This window comes from Lissotriton vulgaris, chromosome 7, assembly GCF_964263255.1.
Source record: "Lissotriton vulgaris chromosome 7, aLisVul1.2, whole genome shotgun sequence".
NCBI classification, from domain to species: Eukaryota; Metazoa; Chordata; class Amphibia; order Caudata; family Salamandridae; genus Lissotriton; species Lissotriton vulgaris.
Genome location: NC_141695.1, coordinates 594,153,107 through 594,172,679, shown reverse-complemented (window position 1 = coordinate 594,172,679; position 19,573 = coordinate 594,153,107). Strand labels below are relative to the sequence as shown.

The 19,573-nt window shown below is 47.1% G+C and overlaps 1 protein-coding gene across 1 annotated transcript in view; it reads right to left on the bottom strand.

Annotated features, from left to right (window-relative positions):
* Positions 1-19,573, bottom strand: part of QRICH2 (glutamine rich 2) — a 433,653-nt gene that overhangs the window by 145,205 nt on the left and 268,875 nt on the right. Inside the window, exons 9-11 of the mRNA XM_086930698.1 lie at positions 18,338-18,715; positions 1,142-1,264; positions 680-754 (exon numbers count right to left, since the gene is read on the bottom strand). Coding sequence (XP_086786824.1) covers positions 680-754; positions 1,142-1,264; positions 18,338-18,715 — 576 coding nt within the window. The remainder of the gene's footprint in view (positions 1-679; positions 755-1,141; positions 1,265-18,337; positions 18,716-19,573) is intronic.

The window sequence follows — 19,573 nt, the reverse complement described above, 5'->3', positions numbered from 1 at the left end:
GAGACCATCTACTAATATTTACCTTCAGGATGAAAGTACTACCAACAATAAGGACCGTAATCATAGGAATTTAGCCCTGAAGAAGTCGCTGTGTACTTCATGGTTGCGACGAAACATGTGTTGGCTAGGCTAAGACTCTGTACCAAGGAAAGCACAACAAGGACAATAAATCCTGGAAACCCAAAGAGCAGTGTATGAACAGTGTTTTCTTTCCTACACTCATTACTGTACTAACTTAATTCTATGTACCACTAGTGTGTGCAAGAGTCTAGCCATGTACATCGGTAGAGGATCAAGAATACATGCGATGACCTATGCATCACTGGGAAGTATTCTGGTAGCTATGCACTATATAAATCTGCAATACCATACAATTGTACCGTCTGCACTTTTTATGTCACTTAGGATGTTTGTCACCATTTAGTATCAATATACACCTGAATATCAATTTCATACGCATTGATATTAAAGCCAACTCTCTAATCTATCAACAGGCCTCAATATCCATTTGTTGACTTACTATTGATGAAGACACACAGAAAGAAATATATGGTTCGCATATGGAATATAGGGTCACTGTCTTTAGGTGAAGGAAAAAGGCTTTAACAGTTTTGTAGATGTCTGAATCAGTTTATGCGCAATAACATTTCTATCATGTCAACAGCATTATACCACTTACCACATCTAAATCCATCTCGAGAATATCTTTATCTGCTTTCTTGTCTTCCAACTTCTCCAATGACTGGTAAAGAATCTGATGAATAGAGATAGAAGAAAGCACAAAGAGACCATTAATTTCTTGATATTTGCAAAATTTCACAAAAAAGTTGGGCTATGGTGGCAGACTGCTCTACATGTCAACATAGATTTACGAAGGTACAAATAAATGCCTTGGTTGACCCCAAAACAAGATAATCTGGACATGAAAAGAACTACAGACAGGTCGCCTGTCTCTAGAAGCATTCATTTGCCTCTGTTTCAGCTGGTGGTCCTCAATTGCCCTCAGATCACACGCCCATACACATGACCGTTTACACACGCAAACACTCAAACTAATATCCTGGTTTCTGCTGCTTGTAATCACCCTCCTCTAATGCCAATACTTCCTCCACCCTATGTTCCAGCTTCACTGAACACATACATCAATGTGTCTCTGTTTCTGCTGATGATCCTCAATGAGACTTCCTGTTGTTGTGTTGAGCTTCTCACACTCTTCTTGCAGCTGATGGATGGTGCTCTGGATACGATTGATCAACTCTCCCTCCTGAAACAAAGGAAAAGAATCATAATTACCACCAGAAGTTGTGGAATTTTAATTTGCGATCTGAACCTCATCTGCGCCAGCTTGTCACCTATGTACTACGTGCACGGCAGCCATTCTAGGTCACCTATGCACTACGTGCACGGCAGCCATTTTAGATATCATGGTCTCCCTGTCCACGATCGATCGCCAGCACGCCCCTCTGACCCAGCAAGCATCCTCCGCGCACCCTGGCTCCCCCTCCCTCCTCCTTATGAGCATGACCCTTCTGCATGACCCTGTCCTTGGGAGTCACGCCAGCGCCTGACCAACACCTCCTCTCCTCCCATGAATGCCCCTCTGTTGATAAACCTCCCTCCTGCGCTGGATTGTCCACGCAGCATGAATACCACTCCATTGATGGCCCCTCACCCCGTGTCCGACTGTCCACACAGGTCCGAGGCCATTGCCTAAGCCGGGAGATATCATTTACTGCCCCTTATTGTATGAGGTCGCTCTCCTTCAAAGGACCCTCTATTGATCCAGGCCTCCCCGCCCCCCTGTGATATGATCAGGCGCACACATCCTAAGACTCGACGGAACACTCAGCTGCGTGATGACCCCCTCCTCTTATCAGCAGGTCGAGGACCTCTATTGTGAAGGTATATGGGGGTGGGATTAACACGAGGATTACGAAGATGTCTTTTCCTTGCTTTACAAAGATCTGATTGTATTAAAGGAAGGTCACATGCCATAAACCAGTGTATAAGAGGCCAGGCCTCCGAGAGGCTGTTAGAGCACCTCGAGATGATACCTTGTTGTCTGATCTGATGTGTTCTGCTCCGACGGAATAAAACTTCTGTTTCCTGCCTTCTGGTCTCCGGCGCCTGCCTCATTGCTTGGTAAACTTGAATGGTACAAGGGCGGTTAGCGCCGGGCAAATCTTGAGAAAGGTCCTAGCCCTACCTTTTTCCACAATTGGCGTCCCAAAGCGTGGGGCCCATCAGCGACACGTGGATCCAGTGGGAGAGGTCCCGATGACAGAGTGAACGACTGCAACGATCGGGAAGAGCTCGTGTCCGATAGACCCTCGTCTGACAGCCGATCATCCGACCTTCACTAGTTCTGAACAGACCTCTCTCGAGTGATCTACGGTCCTGACTGGGAACCATCAGGAGTGCCGCGAACAACACGAAGGAGAGAGGACGATCGGGCGCTGGATCCAGAGGACAGGAAACCGTCCATGCGGTCCGGGTAAGGTCGTGTAAACACGACGAATTGAGGAAAATTGTTTTTGTTTGGATAATACTAGTATTACGCTTTGTTGAAACCCTCTGGAGATTCACTGTCTGCAAACGGGGAAAAACAAACAGGCTCTCTCTTTGCAAGCAGTGAAGGATAGGTAACGCAGACTTTTGTCCCCATTGTAATCCGTCGTGCCTATTTTCCTCCCCCACTGTTTCCCGAACTGTCGTTCGTGGATTATTGTCTGGAGATTCTTTGTCTGCAAACAGGGAAGAACAAGGTCTCTCTTCGCAGGTAGAGAAAGAGTGGGTAACGATAACTTTTCGTGCCCACTTATTCTCCCCACTGGATTGTTTGATTGGTCGATTATTCGGTATTGGTTCTTTTGAGGTATTCACGGCCTCCAAATAACGTAGAATAGAAATATTCTGTCTAGTCTTTGTCCGCCGTGATAAGATAGGTAGTGCAGACTTTTGTCCCCGTTGTAATCCGTCATGCCTGTCTTCTCCCCACTGGTTGGTAGCCTGTTTAGCCCGGACCGCTTATTGGAGATGAACCATCCAGCTCCACTGGAGGGCACCCCTAATAAGGACATGTTCACTAAGTATGGACTAGTCGCTATAGCTTACACTAAACTATGGCATAAATATACGAAAAAGAACCCTGAAAGTCAGTGGCCACTGATAGGTTCCTTTGACGAAAATAAAATAAAAACATTAGAAATAGCGCTCCAGAAGACCACGCCCACTATGCTCAACAGTATCGGCATGTGGCGCAAAGAAACGGAACAACGAAAGAAAAGAGAAGAAGCAAAAATAGGGAAAGAATTACGAAAGGCAGCCCACCTAGCCGCGAAGCAACTAGAAGAGGAAATAAAAGAAAGAAAGGAAGCTACACAAAACCAAGAATCAGGGTCGACAGGCCAATGCCCTGTTAGGACCCCCTCTGCGCTCTACCCTGAATTGCCCTCTAAGCAACGGGCGAACGATGAGTTACTACTAGGTCCCCCAATCATCTACATGCCCCCTCCATATGCCCCCTGCCGACAAAGCTTTCACGCTCCGAGTGTGAGCGAAAGCGATCTCAGTGCTAGTGCACCAGCCCTCACGGCCTTTGCACCAGCCACATTAACAACTTCATCAGACGACCCCGAGTCTAGCAAACAATCATCAACCAGACTAAATAGATTGAGCAAAGATGAGCGGGATGGGATCGACAAAATAGCAAAGACATTAGTAGAACGAAGGGAGAGCGAAGATTATACAATGAGCGTATATAATTCACATGCCGACAGCCACAGACGGCATTTCATCTTGCGATTCAGCTACTACACCCTGAACGCGTATGAAGATAGGTATCAGAGTAAGGGTCCCGCTAAACTAACAACACTGTATAGGAAAATTGATGTTGGAGATGGGACTGAACGTGAGGCGACGGAGCTCTTCATGCAGATGCTTGAGGTCTTCCGCCACCTCACGGAACAGAAACCAGAAGCCAAAGCTACAGTCCCTGAAACGACCTTGGTAGAGGTAGCCAATACTATGATGCCTATCAGAGAAGCAGCCCCTTACTGGATCCCGCCACGGGGCCAGGGAACGAGCGATGATATTAATAACGAGAATGCAAAGGGAAGGGTTGTGTACAATTGGGTTTACCAACCATGGGACCGACAAGATATCCTAACCTTTAAGCAAACCCTGCCCGACTTAAGAAAGAACCCGACAGCATTTTATACCGAATTAGGCACAGCCTTGGGTTCGACAATAATGACTTTAGCAGATATTGACTTGTTCTTTGGGTTATGTCTGCCGGCTGACGTGTGGAAGCAAATCCGGAAGGCTGACCACACGGATCTGTTTGGACATACCTGGGACCAACTCGGTAAACTAGATAGACAGCGAGAGCCGGGGAGTAAACCAGTGAAGGACGTACTGGAACTCCCAGATAAAATAGTTCAGAAATTAAAAACACTGGTCCCGGAAAGAAAAGTAGACTGGTCGATAGTCACGGCCTGTCGACAGAAACCCCAGGAAGATGTGTCAGAATACTTCTCCCGATTTGAGACAGTGTTCTCCGACTACAGTGGCCAAGACATGACCACCGCAACCGGACAGCACCTGTTTGTACAAAATTACGTAAAGGGTCTAACGCAAGAGGTCTCCCAAAAGCTGCAGACAAGTGAGAGTAGTTGGGGGGCCTCCAAACCTGCAGCTATCCTTCAGATGGCTCAGTATTACGAGCACCAAAAGAATGAGAATGATAGGGCGTCCGAGAAAAAGAAGAAAGATTTAAAGGAAAGGGTAATGATAGCCCAGATACAGGGTATAGCGCTAGGACGGGAACATCAAAGGGGGAACTACCAATCAAACACCCCCAGAGATCTACCTCCTAAAGATCACACCCCAACATCCCACACTGGACGGAGAGACATTAGCAATGACCAATGCGCCTTCTGCAAAGGATTCGGCCATTGGAAAACTCAGTGTCCGGTTTTGCTAGAAATGAATAGAAATAGGGATTCCAGGGATGTGGCAGGTGGTCCGAGAAATAGAGTACAAGGACGAGGGAGCTCCAACGACACTAGCAATGACAGATCAGGGAGACTGAACACGTTTGACCGTCCCCGACAGAATCAATACCAGCTGTCCGAAGGTGAACATGCCCCCGACTTTGCATAGGACTGCCAGGGGCAAGGGAGGGATCCAGTCGAGCTCTGTGTTGACCAGCAAGGTCCTTATGTCACCGCTAAGGTCTTGGGTACAGAGTCTCCATTCTTGGTAGACACTGGGGCGACACGTAGTGTGTTATCAAAACGACTGATTCCAAGGGCACCCTTGTCTGGCTCACACATAACGTCGATAGGTTTCGATGGGACGCCCTCCACTAACCCCCTGTCCGTACCTATTACCTTTGACCTAGAAAACAACACCACTGACGCGACATTTCTACTCTCCTCCAACTCCCCTGACGCCATTATGGGCATTGACTTACTGAAACATTTTCGAGCTACCATTAGGTGTTCCCCAGATGGAATACGAGTCATCCTATACGACAACCCAGCCATGCCCAGATCCCCTCCCCCACGACACATGTGCTCCATAACTGACGCTGACCTGTCCCTGCTTGACACCCTGCCTCCGTACCTGTGGGCCAAAAATGACTCTGATGTGGGGCGAATGATGATTGATCCTATCCACATAACTGTACGACAGGACGCTATGCTCCCGAAACTCCCGCAATATCGGATATCCCCAGAGGGTGAGAAGGCACTGGTAGCGATCATTCAGTCTCTGGTAGATGCAGGAGTGGTTGAAGAGGTGGTTAGCAACGTCTGCAACAGCCCAATCCTACCTATTGTTAAGAAGCAAGGTGAAGGAGATGAGAAAGCGTACCGCTTCATCATCGACTTACGAGAGATTAACAAAGTGGTTGTACCCCAATATCCCGTAGTCTCTGATATCACCACCATCATGACTCTCATCCCGTCCACCGCCACCACCTTCACTGTTATCGACCTTAAGAACGCGTTTTTCTCTATCCCCATCCATCCAGACAGCCGTTATCTCTTCGGCTTCACTTTAAAATCCCGCTCGTACCGATTTTGTAGAGCTCCCCAGGGGTACACTGAAAGTCCCAGCATTTACAGCCAGGCCCTCAAAAGACAGCTGGATGCCTTCCAGCTACCAGAGGGAGTGGTGTTGATCCAATATGTCGATGATATCCTTTTGGCGGCCGACACCACCCCGCTTGCAACGACAGCCACCGTCCAACTCCTACACTTCCTTGCAGAAAATGGCCATAAAGTCTCCAAAAAGAAGTTACAGTTCTGTCTGCCACAGGTGACTTACCTGGGCCATCTTCTGTCCAAAGAAGGGAGGAAACTTACACCCGACCGAATCCAAACCATCCTAGATACCCCCATCCCAAAAACACAAAAGCAGGTCCGCTCTTTGGTTGGCCTAACCTCTTTTTGCAGACAGTGGTTGCCTAACTACAGTCTCATTGTGAAACCATTACTTGCCCTACTGACCAAAGATGTCCCCTCCCCGCTTCCTTGGACCGCTGAGTGTCAAGCCTCCTTTAAGGAATTACGGGATGCACTCTGTTCAGCGCCTGTCCTAGGAACTCCGGACTACTCCAAACCCTTCTCCCTCTTCACCCATGAGAGGGAGGGGTGTGCATTGTCTGTCCTAACTCAATCAATTGGTCCTAAGCAGCGCCCTTGTGCCTACTTCTCCGCCACTCTTGATCCTGTAGCCAGAGCTTTGCCTGCCTGCCTTCGAGCAGTAGCCGCCGCTGCTGTCTCTATCCGTCAGAGCGAGGGAATTGTGCTTTCCAACTCCCTCACAGTGCTAGTACCCCATGCAGTCGACACCCTCTTGAACCAGACCAAAACCCAGCACCTGACTAGCGCACGACTGACAGGGTACGAGTTGACTCTGCTTGCACCCCACATTACACTAAAAAGATGCACGACTCTGAATCCTGCCACATTGTTACCCCTGCCCGAAGACGACCCCGACGTTCCTCCCATACACGACTGTGTGACCCTCACAGACGAACAGACTAGGAGTAGGGTTGACCTCCGAGACACTGCTTTTCCTGACCCCGATGGAGAGCTATGGGTAGACGGCTCATGCATCAAACTCCCAGATGGCACCACCTCAGCTGCCTATGCAGTAACGACAGCCCAAACAGTAGTTGAAACAGCCTGCATCACACAACGATCTGCCCAGGCAGCAGAGCTGATAGCCCTCACCCGAGCATGCATCATAGCCGCAGGGACCACCACGAACGTATATACGGACAGCCAGTATGCCTTCGGAGTGGTCCACCATTTTGGGCTCCTGTGGAGGGAGAGGGGATTCCTGACGTCCCACGGCACCCCAATCCTCCACGGAGATTTAGTCTCCGCTCTGATTGAGGCAGTTCTCCTCCCCAAACGATTAGCGGTGATCAAATGTCAGGCACACAAAAGAGTGACAGACTTAGTCGGACAAGGGAATGCATTAGCCGACATCACTGCACGAACCACAGCTGAGAATAGGACGGTGACACGCATATATGTGACCAGGTCACAAGCAGAAAAATGGAGTGACACAAGGGAAATGATCAGAGACATACAGTCGGCCAGCACCCCTCACGAACTGACTAAGTGGGCAAGGGTGGGTTTGAAGGACGAAGAGGGTTGCTGGCGAACGAAGGATGCAAACAAGTGGTTGCTGCCCGACTCATACCTGATTCCCATACTGACAATGGCTCACTCCCCCGCACACATAGGATCTGCACCCATGATCGAACTCGTTTCCAAAGTCTGGCATAACGACAAAATCCCTGACTCAGCCAGACGTCTAGTTCAGCAGTGCCTTATCTGCCTGCAACACAACCCCGGGAAAGGAACTGTAGTGCCCCGGGGAGGGTTTGGGACCCCCAATCACCCCTTTGAGGTCCTTCAGATGGATTACATCCAACTAGAGAGATGCCAAAACCTGAAGTATGTACTAGTCATTGTATGTGCCTTCAGTAAATGGGTAGAGGCCTATCCAACCCGTGACAACACTGTCATGACTACTGCCAAAGTACTACTGAAAGAATTCTTCCCTCGCTATGGCCTTTGCCGAATTTTATGGAGCGACAATGGCCCCCACTTCATAGCTGAGGTTATCCAATTAATCCTAAAGGGGTTGGGGGTGAAGCAACGATTTCATGCGGTCTTCCACCCCCAATCCGCTGGTCTAGTGGAACGCCATAATGCCACACTGAAGCTGAAACTGGCAAAAATAGTGGCCACCACTGGACTTAACTGGCCGGATGCCCTCCCACTGGCCTTGTTATCGATGCGCTCCACTCCCACCAAGCACCATCTGACCCCCTACGAGGTCGTGTTTGGGCGACCGATGAATCTCTGGACTGCGCCCAAACCGACCTCCATTCATGACGTCCCGGACGTCCTACTGTCTGATTATTTGTGCAAGTTGACTAAAACGTTGTCTGTCATTCATCAACAGGTGCAGCAGGCCATCCCCGATGCTTCCAGGGGCCCCGGCCACGACATCCAACCGGGAGATTTCGTATTGATACGAAATTTCCAGCGAACCAAGAGTCTGGAACCTCGGTGGACGGGCCCCTGGCAAGTGCTGATCACCACCCGAACGGCACTCCGAGTGGAGGGGAAGAAACACTGGCTGCACGCGCATCATTGCCGAAAGGTCTCTGCAAACCTGGCCACGACAGAAAACGTCAGCACCCAAGAAGAGCTCCTGAGCAAAGACCGACCGATATTGGACTGTCATCCCGATACTGAGGCACTCGAACTTGCAAAATTCTCTGATCCCACTGTGCCATCCAGAGAAGGGTATTTCCTGCGTCGAAAGGAGGGAGTTTCGGCTAAGTAGGCCACGGACTAAGTTAAATCTCAGAACGGTGACCTAAACACAATCAAGGGTTGCCGGGAGAGAAGCTAAACGAAGTCTGTGGTTCTGCCCGCTACCGAGCCCCCTTGAAGGTGATGGAAGCGCCAGATAAGAAGATGATGGAAGCGCCAGATAAGAAGATGATGGAAGCAACAGGAAATACCCAGTATAGAAATCCAAAGACTGACAACTTGCACAAATCAAAGACAATCGCACTCTTCATTGTCTTCCTTTTCTGCCTCCTCCTCATGACCTCCTTCTGGATTCTGGAGGAAAGCACACCGGCTCATGAGGCATTGCTGCCTACTGCACAGCCGACTCCCCTGAAAGAGCATCACCTAATCCCTCTGTCGCCTCAGCTCCGAGAAAGGCGCAGGGAATTCTGGAACAATTCCTTCGTGCAACTGTTGCACCAACACAACCTTGCTGCAAATGCTACGAACTGTTGGATCTGCGGGTTGCTCCCGCATGCCACTGGACACTCTATTCCCTTCATCCCTTCACCCTTCTCAGTTCACGGCTCTTGCCTCGCCTGGCTGATCCTCATGCAAGAGAGCCACAAGGACAACGCCACCTCCAGCCGGACAGTGTCACACTTCTACTCTGGGTTCTGGCTGAACAGAACCGGAAAGACTCCTACTGCCCTGTGTCCTGCGCTCGCAGGCGCCACCTTCCTCAAAGACATTCCAGCCAAGGAACGAGTCGAAGTACAGGTGCTCCACAATCCAGCCAGAACCACCTTCTCTCATCTGCAGAAACAAACTACCGCCACTCTGACTGTGGCCCTGTCTGTTATCAATGTCACCGGCCTTGTGTGCCTAGAAGGCCGGGGAACGCAACTGGTGGGTCACAGCGCCTGCTGAATCACCAGAACATTGGACTCAGCTGACCCCCCTTCCTTTGTTGCTTCTCCGAACATGTACTTTGTGTGTGGCACCAAAGCTTACACCTGGCTCCCGAGAGGTTGGAAGGGCGCCTGTTACATTGCCTTCGTTCTTCCACCCACATATGTAGCCCCTGCCAACCATCACCGGCAGAGGCGTGCAGACGACCTTGGACAAGCCGACTCCACCGGAGCACAGTTCCTAGATGCAGCAAAGGGACTTGTTCCTCTGTGGGGCCCAATGGCAAACAGCCGTGCTATCCGGCACCTGACCCAGGCAGTAGAAACAACGATCAACATCACTGCTGGTATCCTCGCCAACAACACTGCGGAACTTCAGGCGGTCCGCCTTGTGACCCTTCAAAATAGACTTGTCCTAGACGTAGTCCTAGCCGACCGAGGAGGAGCATGCCGCATCATCGGATCCAGCTGCTGCACATACGTGCCTGACAACTCGCCTTCAGTCTACAAGGCCATTGAACACCTCCACAGACTTTCCTCAGAGGTTCACCAAGAACAAGAAGGATGGTCGCTTGGGAGCTGGTTTTGGGACACTTTGAAGAATTGGGGTTGGAAGTTGTTTTCCTTCGTGCTGATACCTGTTGTAATATTATGTGGGTGTTGCTTAGGTATCCAATGTCTGCCACCTTTGTGCGGCCTTGTTTCTAACTGTATGTGCCCAAAGACTTTGGACTTCCGAAATGAGCACATGAGCCCCCTCTATGAAGTAGAAATACGTGGCCTTATGGGGATAAATCCAAACTGACAAGTTGGCGAGACATGTTAAAAGGGAGGACTGTGGAATTTTAATTTGCGATCTGAACATCATCTGCGCCAGCTTGTCACCTATGTACTACGTGCACGGCAGCCATTCTAGGTCACCTATGCACTACGTGCACGGCAGCCATTTTAGATATCATGGTCTCCCTGTCCACGATCGATCGCCAGCACGCCCCTCTGACCCAGCAAGCATCCTCCGCGCACCCTGGCTCCCCCTCCCTCCTCCTTATGAGCATGACCCTTCTGCATGACCCTGTCCTTGGGAGTCACGCCAGCGCCTGACCAACACCTCCTCTCCTCCCATGAATGCCCCTCTGTTGATAAACCTCCCTCCTGCGCTGGATTGTCCACGCAGCATGAATACCACTCCATTGATGGCCCCTCACCCCGTGTCCGACTGTCCACACAGGTCCGAGGCCATTGCCTAAGCCGGGAGATATCATTTACTGCCCCTTATTGTATGAGGTCGCTCTCCTTCAAAGGACCCTCTATTGATCCAGGCCTCCCCGCCCCCCTGTGATATGATCAGGCGCACACATCCTAAGACTCGACGGAACACTCAGCTGCGTGATGACCCCCTCCTCTTATCAGCAGGTCGAGGACCTCTATTGTGAAGGTATATGGGGGTGGGATTAACACGAGGATTACGAAGATGTCTTTTCCTTGCTTTACAAAGATCTGATTGTATTAAAGGAAGGTCACATGCCATAAACCAGTGTATAAGAGGCCAGGCCTCCGAGAGGCTGTTAGAGCACCTCGAGATGATACCTTGTTGTCTGATCTGATGTGTTCTGCTCCGACGGAATAAAACTTCTGTTTCCTGCCTTCTGGTCTCCGGCGCCTGCCTCATTGCTTGGTAAACTTGAATGGTACAAGGGCGGTTAGCGCCGGGCAAATCTTGAGAAAGGTCCTAGCCCTACCTTTTTCCACAAAGTGATTCACATTTTGGACCTTTTCAGGCCAAGCCTAATATGAAGAATACCCAGTTGTAACCCAGTATACACCTCCAATCTCTCAAGTGTGACTCTCTGAAACACACTGGATTTTATTCCTGTTCAGTGATCTGCTTAGATACACCTTTGTCTCATTTGTACATAAGCAGAAACAGCCCCATTAGTGATTCTTTTCCAGAGAAATATTCATAAAAAATGTGGTCTCATTCTAAACAAAGGAACTTACACACACATTAGGATCCCTTCAGACATATGCTGATCTTTCTGTAACTCAATGAACCACCTAGAATAACAATTCACTTACGATTCTAATTCTGTAAACCAGAGATCTACCTTGACCAACCCCCTTGACCTGCAATCTTGGTAAACCAGGGAAGGCCTCAGAAACTTATTGATGTGTTATCCACCAATGGAATACCTGAGGAATATCATTGTATCCAATGGGAATGGCAGAAGTCCTAAAAGACATATGTGGATACTGAGTGCTGATATGAACCCTGTTGTAGCAAAATAAAACAAAAAGTGGGTATGGTTGTCACAAGGAGGTGTGTGGTACCAAATCTAACACAGAGAATATCTTTATAATAAATTTCACACATGTCATTAAAAAAACAGAAATTCAGGTATGTCATTACAAGTGCATTTGTTTTCACTAATGTCTATGTTGCTGGTAAACATGCCTACAATATTGTGAGAATTGTGTTTCAATAGTGGGACGCTGCGCCTACGGCAGACCAAAGTATATGTCCATTGTGAAAGTTCAGCAAATATCAGTCTACCTTGTAAGTACGAAAAGTGGAGCATTGTTAGAGGCGCGTGGGTGTCTCAATAGTGAGACGGCAATGCAGGGAGCCAGCTAGGGTACAGACACACCATGACAGTCTGAATGTGGCATACTAGTGTGGGTCAGGAAACTGAGGTATATTGTGAGAGTCCAGTTCTTTCCAGTGTGGCACAGTGTATCCAATGGGTACTGCTTCTTCTTTGGAATACATGTATTTACCTGGTGTGCTCTCATGTTTTTGGACTCGGGGCCCGGTTTTCTCAAAGGCACATGCATGATTTGCTGTTATAAAGAAAAGGTCCTCCTGGGCCACGTTCCCTCTATATTTTTTTAACTCTTTGTGCAGCAAACTACCAAACCAGATAAAATCTGTGACTTAAGTACTTTAGGAATTTTCTTGGGCTGTTTCTAGCTTCATTCATCTGGGCACCCAGCAACCAATTATTTGCTTGACAGATCTAGGTCTCATATGTAATGATTATATTGTTCTGTTTTGCAAGACTGCCCTGGGAGCTGGGGCAGTAGAACATGCTTTTCTATTAAATTGGAGATTGTCTGAAACAAGTGTTCCTGCTCTGGGGATATGAATGATAGGGCATGAGATGGAATCCAGATTATTATCTACTTCTGAGTTGCATGCGGCTAAGTGGGGTTCAAAGTTCTTGGTCTTTGCTAGACAGACATGTTTTGTGTGTCCTTAGACATTAGTGGTCTTTCTGAGAAAAGTTGTCCATGGTGTATGAGATCATTTAATTTTCCATTTCACAGATTACTTTGAGGACATGACTGTGAGGAGAGGTAGGCTCTCTGTTACAAGTATTGGTTGCCCAGAAACACTACCAATGTCACTGTCACTGAGAAACATGTTAATGGCATAATCTCACAATTTCTTGAGGAGAATAATACTTTGCGCCAATCCCAGATGGGGTTCCGCCCTGAACACAGTACGGACTCCACTCTCCTTCTAGTCACTGAGAAACTTAAAATGATACTGGACCAAGGGGGTACCGCCTTTATCTTTCTTCTTGATCTAAGTGCAGCTTTTGATACAGCTGATCACAGAATCTTGATACATAGACTAAGAGAGATCGGGATTCAGGATAAGGCCATCTGATGGATGTCCTCCTTCCTAAGTGAAAGAACCTTCCAATGCATGGAATCAGGCCGCTTTTTGGACACCTTCAATGCCCCATACGGAGTCCCTCAGGAATCGGGACTGAGCCCCACTTTGTTTAACATTTATATGAGCCCTTTGGCACAAATAGTAGAGGTGTTGGACTGTCAATTGTGTCTTATGCAGATGACACACAATTGGTAATCTCAGTGTCTGATGCGACCAATTATAATCACCTGCAGCTTGTCCCATGCATGGAAAAAAATTGCTAAATGGATGGCCAACTGCAGTTTGAAACTCAATGGGGAGAAAATGTAGCTAATGTTCCTGGGTAACTGCACTGACCCTTGGAAAAGGATCAGCTGGCCAGGCAACTGGGGTACCCTCCCCCCCTGCACAGATGCCGTGCATCAAGAACTTGCGGATGTGGCTTGACCGGAATCTTTCTATGGATACCCAAGCAAAAAAACTTTCAGCCACCTGCATCCAGTATTCTTCGCCTGATTCGGAAGATCATAGACCTTGTCCCAGATCAGGGGCGGAGAATGGTGATTCTGTTACCTGTGGTCTCCAGATTGGACTACGGTAACTCATTGTACTTAGGGGCCCCCAAATATGTAGTCAATAGGCTGCAGGTTGTTCAAAATCTGGCGGCCAGAATGTTACTAAAAATTCCCAAGCAGGAGTCAGTGAAAGATTCAATGAGCAAATTACACTGGCTCCCTATCCATTCTTGAATCAAGTTTAAGGCACTTTGCATAGCTCACAAGGCTATGCATGGCAGGGTCATAAACAAAACTGTATAAGGAGGGTCAAGGGGGTGTTTACCGACCTAGTATCCCATTCCTCTACTCAATTCACAAACCACAAAATGGGGATACCTGGTCAAAGTATAGTGTGTTGTTGTACAGAAAACTAATGTAAGAAGAGGCGACATACTACGTGTAATGAGTCATATCTGGCTGAGAAATTCCCATCTGACCAGCCTTATTTTGGCGGAGTGTCGTCATGTGGGAGTTGGTGTTCGATCCCAATATCGCCCAGACCATCAGATGACGGTACGGATGTGGATCTTCAAAGACTCTAGCCAAGATAATGCTCAAAGAGTGGGAAAGATAAAGTGCAGTGCTCTCGTAAAAGTGATGATTAAAATTAACTACCTAGACAAAAAATATGTTTAATGGAAATTGTCTCGGTGTCAAAGTTAAAACCACGCCCTGTAGTGGAAATTAATAACTACAAAGTGGCGCTGTGCAGGACGGTTGGCATGTTTCAGCCTATAGGATTGGTTATCCAGCTTTCTTCAGGACCCAAAAGGTGGAATAGCTACTGCAATCATACACGGTGAAGTGAAATGTGAAAAAATGATGATGAAAATGATAATTAATACTTTACAATACAGGAGTCTCAAAGGACCTTGGAGCCCCAATGTATCCTTGAGTTTAAAGTTTTTCTTTTCCCAGCTCTATGTGGGAGAAGACCTCACCCGGCAACCTACTCGGGAATCTGAGGCCCCGCTCTGTCCGTCGGTACCTCACTCAGTCATCCAAGAGGAAGTGGATGACTGAGTGAGGTACCGACGGACAGAGCGGGCCTCAGATTCCCGAGTAGGTTGCCGGGTGAGGTGAGGTCTTTTCCCACATAGAGCTGGGAAAAGAAAAACTTTAAACTCAAGGATACATTGGGGCTCCAAGGTCCTTTGAGACTCCTGTATTGTACAGTATTAATTATCATTTTCATCATCATTTTTTCACATTTCACTTCACCGTGTATGATTGCAGTAGCTATTCCACCTTTTGGGTCCTGAAGAAAGCCCGATAACCAATCCTATAGGCTGAAACATGTCGACTGTCCTGCACAGCGCCACTTTGTAGTTATTAATTTCCACTACAGGGGGTGGTTTTAACTTTGACACCGAGACAATTTCCATTAAACATATTTTTTGTCTAGGTAGTTAATTTTAATCATCACTTTCACGAGAGCACTGCACTTTATCTTTCCCACTCTTTGAGCATTATCTTGGCTAGAGTCTTTGAAGATCCATATCCGTACCGTCATCTGATGGTCTGGGCGATATTGGGATCGAACACCAACTCCCACATGACGACACTCCCCAAAATAAGGGTGGTCAGATGGGAATTTCTCAGCCAGATATGACTCATTACACATAGTATGTCGCCTCTTCTTACCTTAGTTTTCTGTACAACAACACACTATCCTTTGACCAGGTATCCCCATTTTGTGGTTTATGCATGGCAGGGGTCAAGCCCTGTTACGGTCTCTCATCTCCCCTTATACACCCAGCAGGTCCCTCAGGTCCTCGTTCGATTTACTTATGAGCACAACAAGGATAAAAAGAGCCAGAGGGGGAGGGAGATCCTTCACTCATCTAGTCCCAAAACTTTGGAACTCAATGGCCATTGAATTAAGACTTTTGAAGGACCTGCATAGCTTCAGGAAGCAACTTAACACATAGCTCTTTCTTTGATGGCCCCTTCACACCGTTATATCACCCTCGCTGCAGCGCTGGTAAGCCCTTTGGCAGCTATGCACTCTACAAATCACATAAACATAAACTGTGCCTTTTGTCCTGAGAGAAGTCAACAATGGCCTTTGAGTTCTCCTTTGAGAAGTCAAGAACGAAGGAGTCTTGGACTGTGGTAAATATGCTTTTAAATCCTACCTTCAGAAATTTGGGGGAGCTGTGTATTTTGTATGGAATGATTTTGAATAATAAATATTAAAGGCAGTTCAGACTTTGTTCAGTTTTCATAGTTTGTATGATCATCAAACCGCAACCTAATTTGTTAAGTTCACAGAACATACAAGTGATTCTTCCTTGGAGTGTTGCAGTGGTGAAGCTTGGGGGATTGTGACTGGTGGGTCCAGTTTCTTTTTTAGTTTAAATCCGGACATAGATACCCTGACTCTGCCCTATCAGTAATATTAGTAATGAAGATATAGGTTCGGTTTAGCTATCAATACCTGGTTTTGTGCATTAGTTACGTTGTAGATGAGAGCCTAGTAAATACTTTAAAAGCTTCACAAAGCCATACAGCATTTGGGGTGTCATAGTGGACCTGCAATAGTTAGAGAATTGCAGAGAATGTGAGCTGTATTTGTTGATGTGCATATTGCTTTTAGGTTTCTGGGACGAGGCTAGTGGGTCAAGATGGGAGTTGTCCTATAGTTTTGATGTGCCTTATGGCTCTAAGTATTATTGTGTTGGTTTCAGGATGGTGCGTGGACTTAATATACTTATCCTCTAGTAAGTCGTTGGTGACAATACTACTTTCCAAGTTCAGTTAAGCATCTCTGTGCAGCTTAGTAAAGTTGATTCTTTCCTCTTTAAATATGCATACATGGATGATGGTGTCCGCTGGATGGGACTGACTGTGCTTTCATACCCTTGGTCCAGAAGGATGTGATTACTTATGAAGTGTCTCCCAATCCAACGCTCCCAGACAATGGCACCAAAGCCTCCTGTGACATGATATGAAGGCCAGGATGGTGGGAAAGCCCAGCCACTAATGGTGCTCCATAATGCTGCCAGGCAAAGTCCACCTGTTGAATGCCAATGCAATGCCAGACAGCACAACTGCATTCACCACCTGAGAGCCCTGGAAGAGTTCAAACTATCTTGGAGCCACTCATAACATGAATGGCATAAGCTCGCAGATGTTTTCTTAATGGGTTTCCTGTAATACCTGCATGCCTCCGAAGGCACTTCAGAGCACACAGGTAGGTGGCGCGCTCCTCACCATGTCCAGGCTAGTCACAGTCTAAAATGCATGCAATACCCGTTGTATAGCACAAAGTGACCTTATCCAAGTATCCTGGTGCTAGGGTAAGTAGTGAAAAAGGACGAAGACAGCTACTAAGTGAATACCATGTTTCCAAAGCTTTCCTAAAAGTAGACTGGTTAGCATACTTCTCAGAGACAAAGTCAATGATTTTAATATTTTAAGATAGAATCCTGCAAAGGAACCCCCACACCTTGTCTTGCCTGATTAATGCAGGAAATAACAAGATAAGAGGAACAATAGTCTTAAAAAGAGCCAAGAAATACACAGCTGGAATTGAAATTACAAAGAAAAAACATAACAGACCAGATGTCGTAGTGGTTTTGTGACAAATTAACTTGTACCTCAAAATAAAGCAATTGGGGACTGGAAACAAGCGAGGTGAAATCAAATTACTGGACATGCTTTCCTACTGTTTAGAACCTGATGCCAGTCACATGGCCTAGATCTGACCGAGTTGCATATGATTTTGAGCTGGTCGTCAAAAATGTATTGCTTCTAAACCAAGAGTTGGTGAAGTTACCATGGTCGTGGAAATCCAGGCAAGTTAGGCAGCTCCAAATTACAAGATTTCTGATTGTCAGAGTTCGATTGTAGATCATTTTTAAACATCTACAAGGGACTTTCAAGTGAAAATGTTTGAAAAAAGGAGTGATGTTGAGAGTTGTTTCAAAAGTTTTGAGACAGAAGATGACCTCTGTGTCATCTGCATAAGGAAAAATATGACGGTTATGGGCAAAAGTTAGATATTAAACAGAGTTGGGTTCCTTGAAGAACCCACAAGAAACTTCACGAAAGGCTTGTTGACAGCCAGAGATAGACAGCTTAGAAAAAATTCAACCAGTTTAGAGCAGCCTGCCTGTGAAATGTGACACTTAAGACATCACAAACAAATAAAAGGATCTCAGATAGGCTCTCCTTCATGCCTAAGCCCAGACCTATCATCATTTTATAGCTTTCCTCCGCTGCTGCGGAGGAAAGTGTCCAAAGTAGATCTTCCTATGACTGACTTCTTCAGCAAACATGTCACAACTGCCCATCGCTCATACTGTAGCCTCACAACTTTCTCTCCTGATATGACCCATAGTATGGGCAGCATATACTGCGCTCTGCATTTATTACCTGGCACTTGAGTGATGACTTCCTCACTGACTTCGCGTCGGAGTGCCTGGCCATGAAGCTGTTCACCAGATCCTGCAGCTTCTCGTACTTGCTGACCAACTGGCTGACTTGCTCACTGACATCTATGCTGCATGCTGGACACGTGCCCTGGGCATGGCTAGGGGAAACCCTCGAGGAAGGTGTTCTAACTCCCCCTGGCGGCATGTCTGGGGTTGACAAGTGGCCTGAGGGCAAGGAATCGGATCTGCTGGCAACACTCGCCATTTCAGACGCATCCAGTGCAGACAGAGGTCTTTCTTCTGGCTGCTGCATACTCATGGATAAAAGAGTGGATGATGAGGATACCATGTTCTGCAGGATGGATCTAAGTTTGTCTAACTGGATAGAGAAAGGAGACCATAGTTATTTGTCATTTTGAACCTTTGTCACAATAACTGATATGCTCTCGCCAACAACAATACTGATGAACCATGTCCTTCTGTACTTTTGCCCCTCTTTCACTCTCTCTTGCACTCTCTCCCTGACTGCCAACTCTTTCTTTCATGCAGTAACTTCTTTCTTTACATTAGAACTCTCTATCCTTGCTTCACTTCTCTATCCTCCATAACCCCAAATTCAATAGCTGGTTCTATAGGAGCTCTAGAAGTAAACCTTAGTCACAGATCAAATCTTGGTGATGATGCCTCTGTCCCTGGATCCTAGGGTTAGAGTAGAACTCTCACCAGTGGACTATTCAGAAAAGAGTGCCAGCGGTTTCATAGTAATTCGAAATTAGAAACAAAGCTTAACCTATTGCATAGATGCCAGAGTAAAGTTGGAGAGTCTCTGGCAGTCATGTAACTCTATGATTCGGAGGAGAGGAAAGCTTCTGTGCATTTGAAAGGAGGTGACATGTCATAGAGTAACCCCTTTCACTGCCACCATAGAGTAGACACACGAAACCGAGTAGAAGGAGGACAAATCAGGAACCAATCCAAAAGACAGACTCAAATGCTAGAATACCTGTCTAATGAGGGGACTAGCCTGGAGGCCCAGAGACCGAACTAGAACGACATCCCAGCTAAGAGCACAGGTAGCAAACCAAGTAATTAGTGATATAGTTATAAAAGAATAGGCAACCACATATAGAATTGCCTTATCGCAAAAAACTGATTTTACAGGTCCTGATATATGGTTCGGAGTCCCATAATCCAAATTCTGAGATGTCTGTCAGCCCATCGGACATCTCTAGTCATT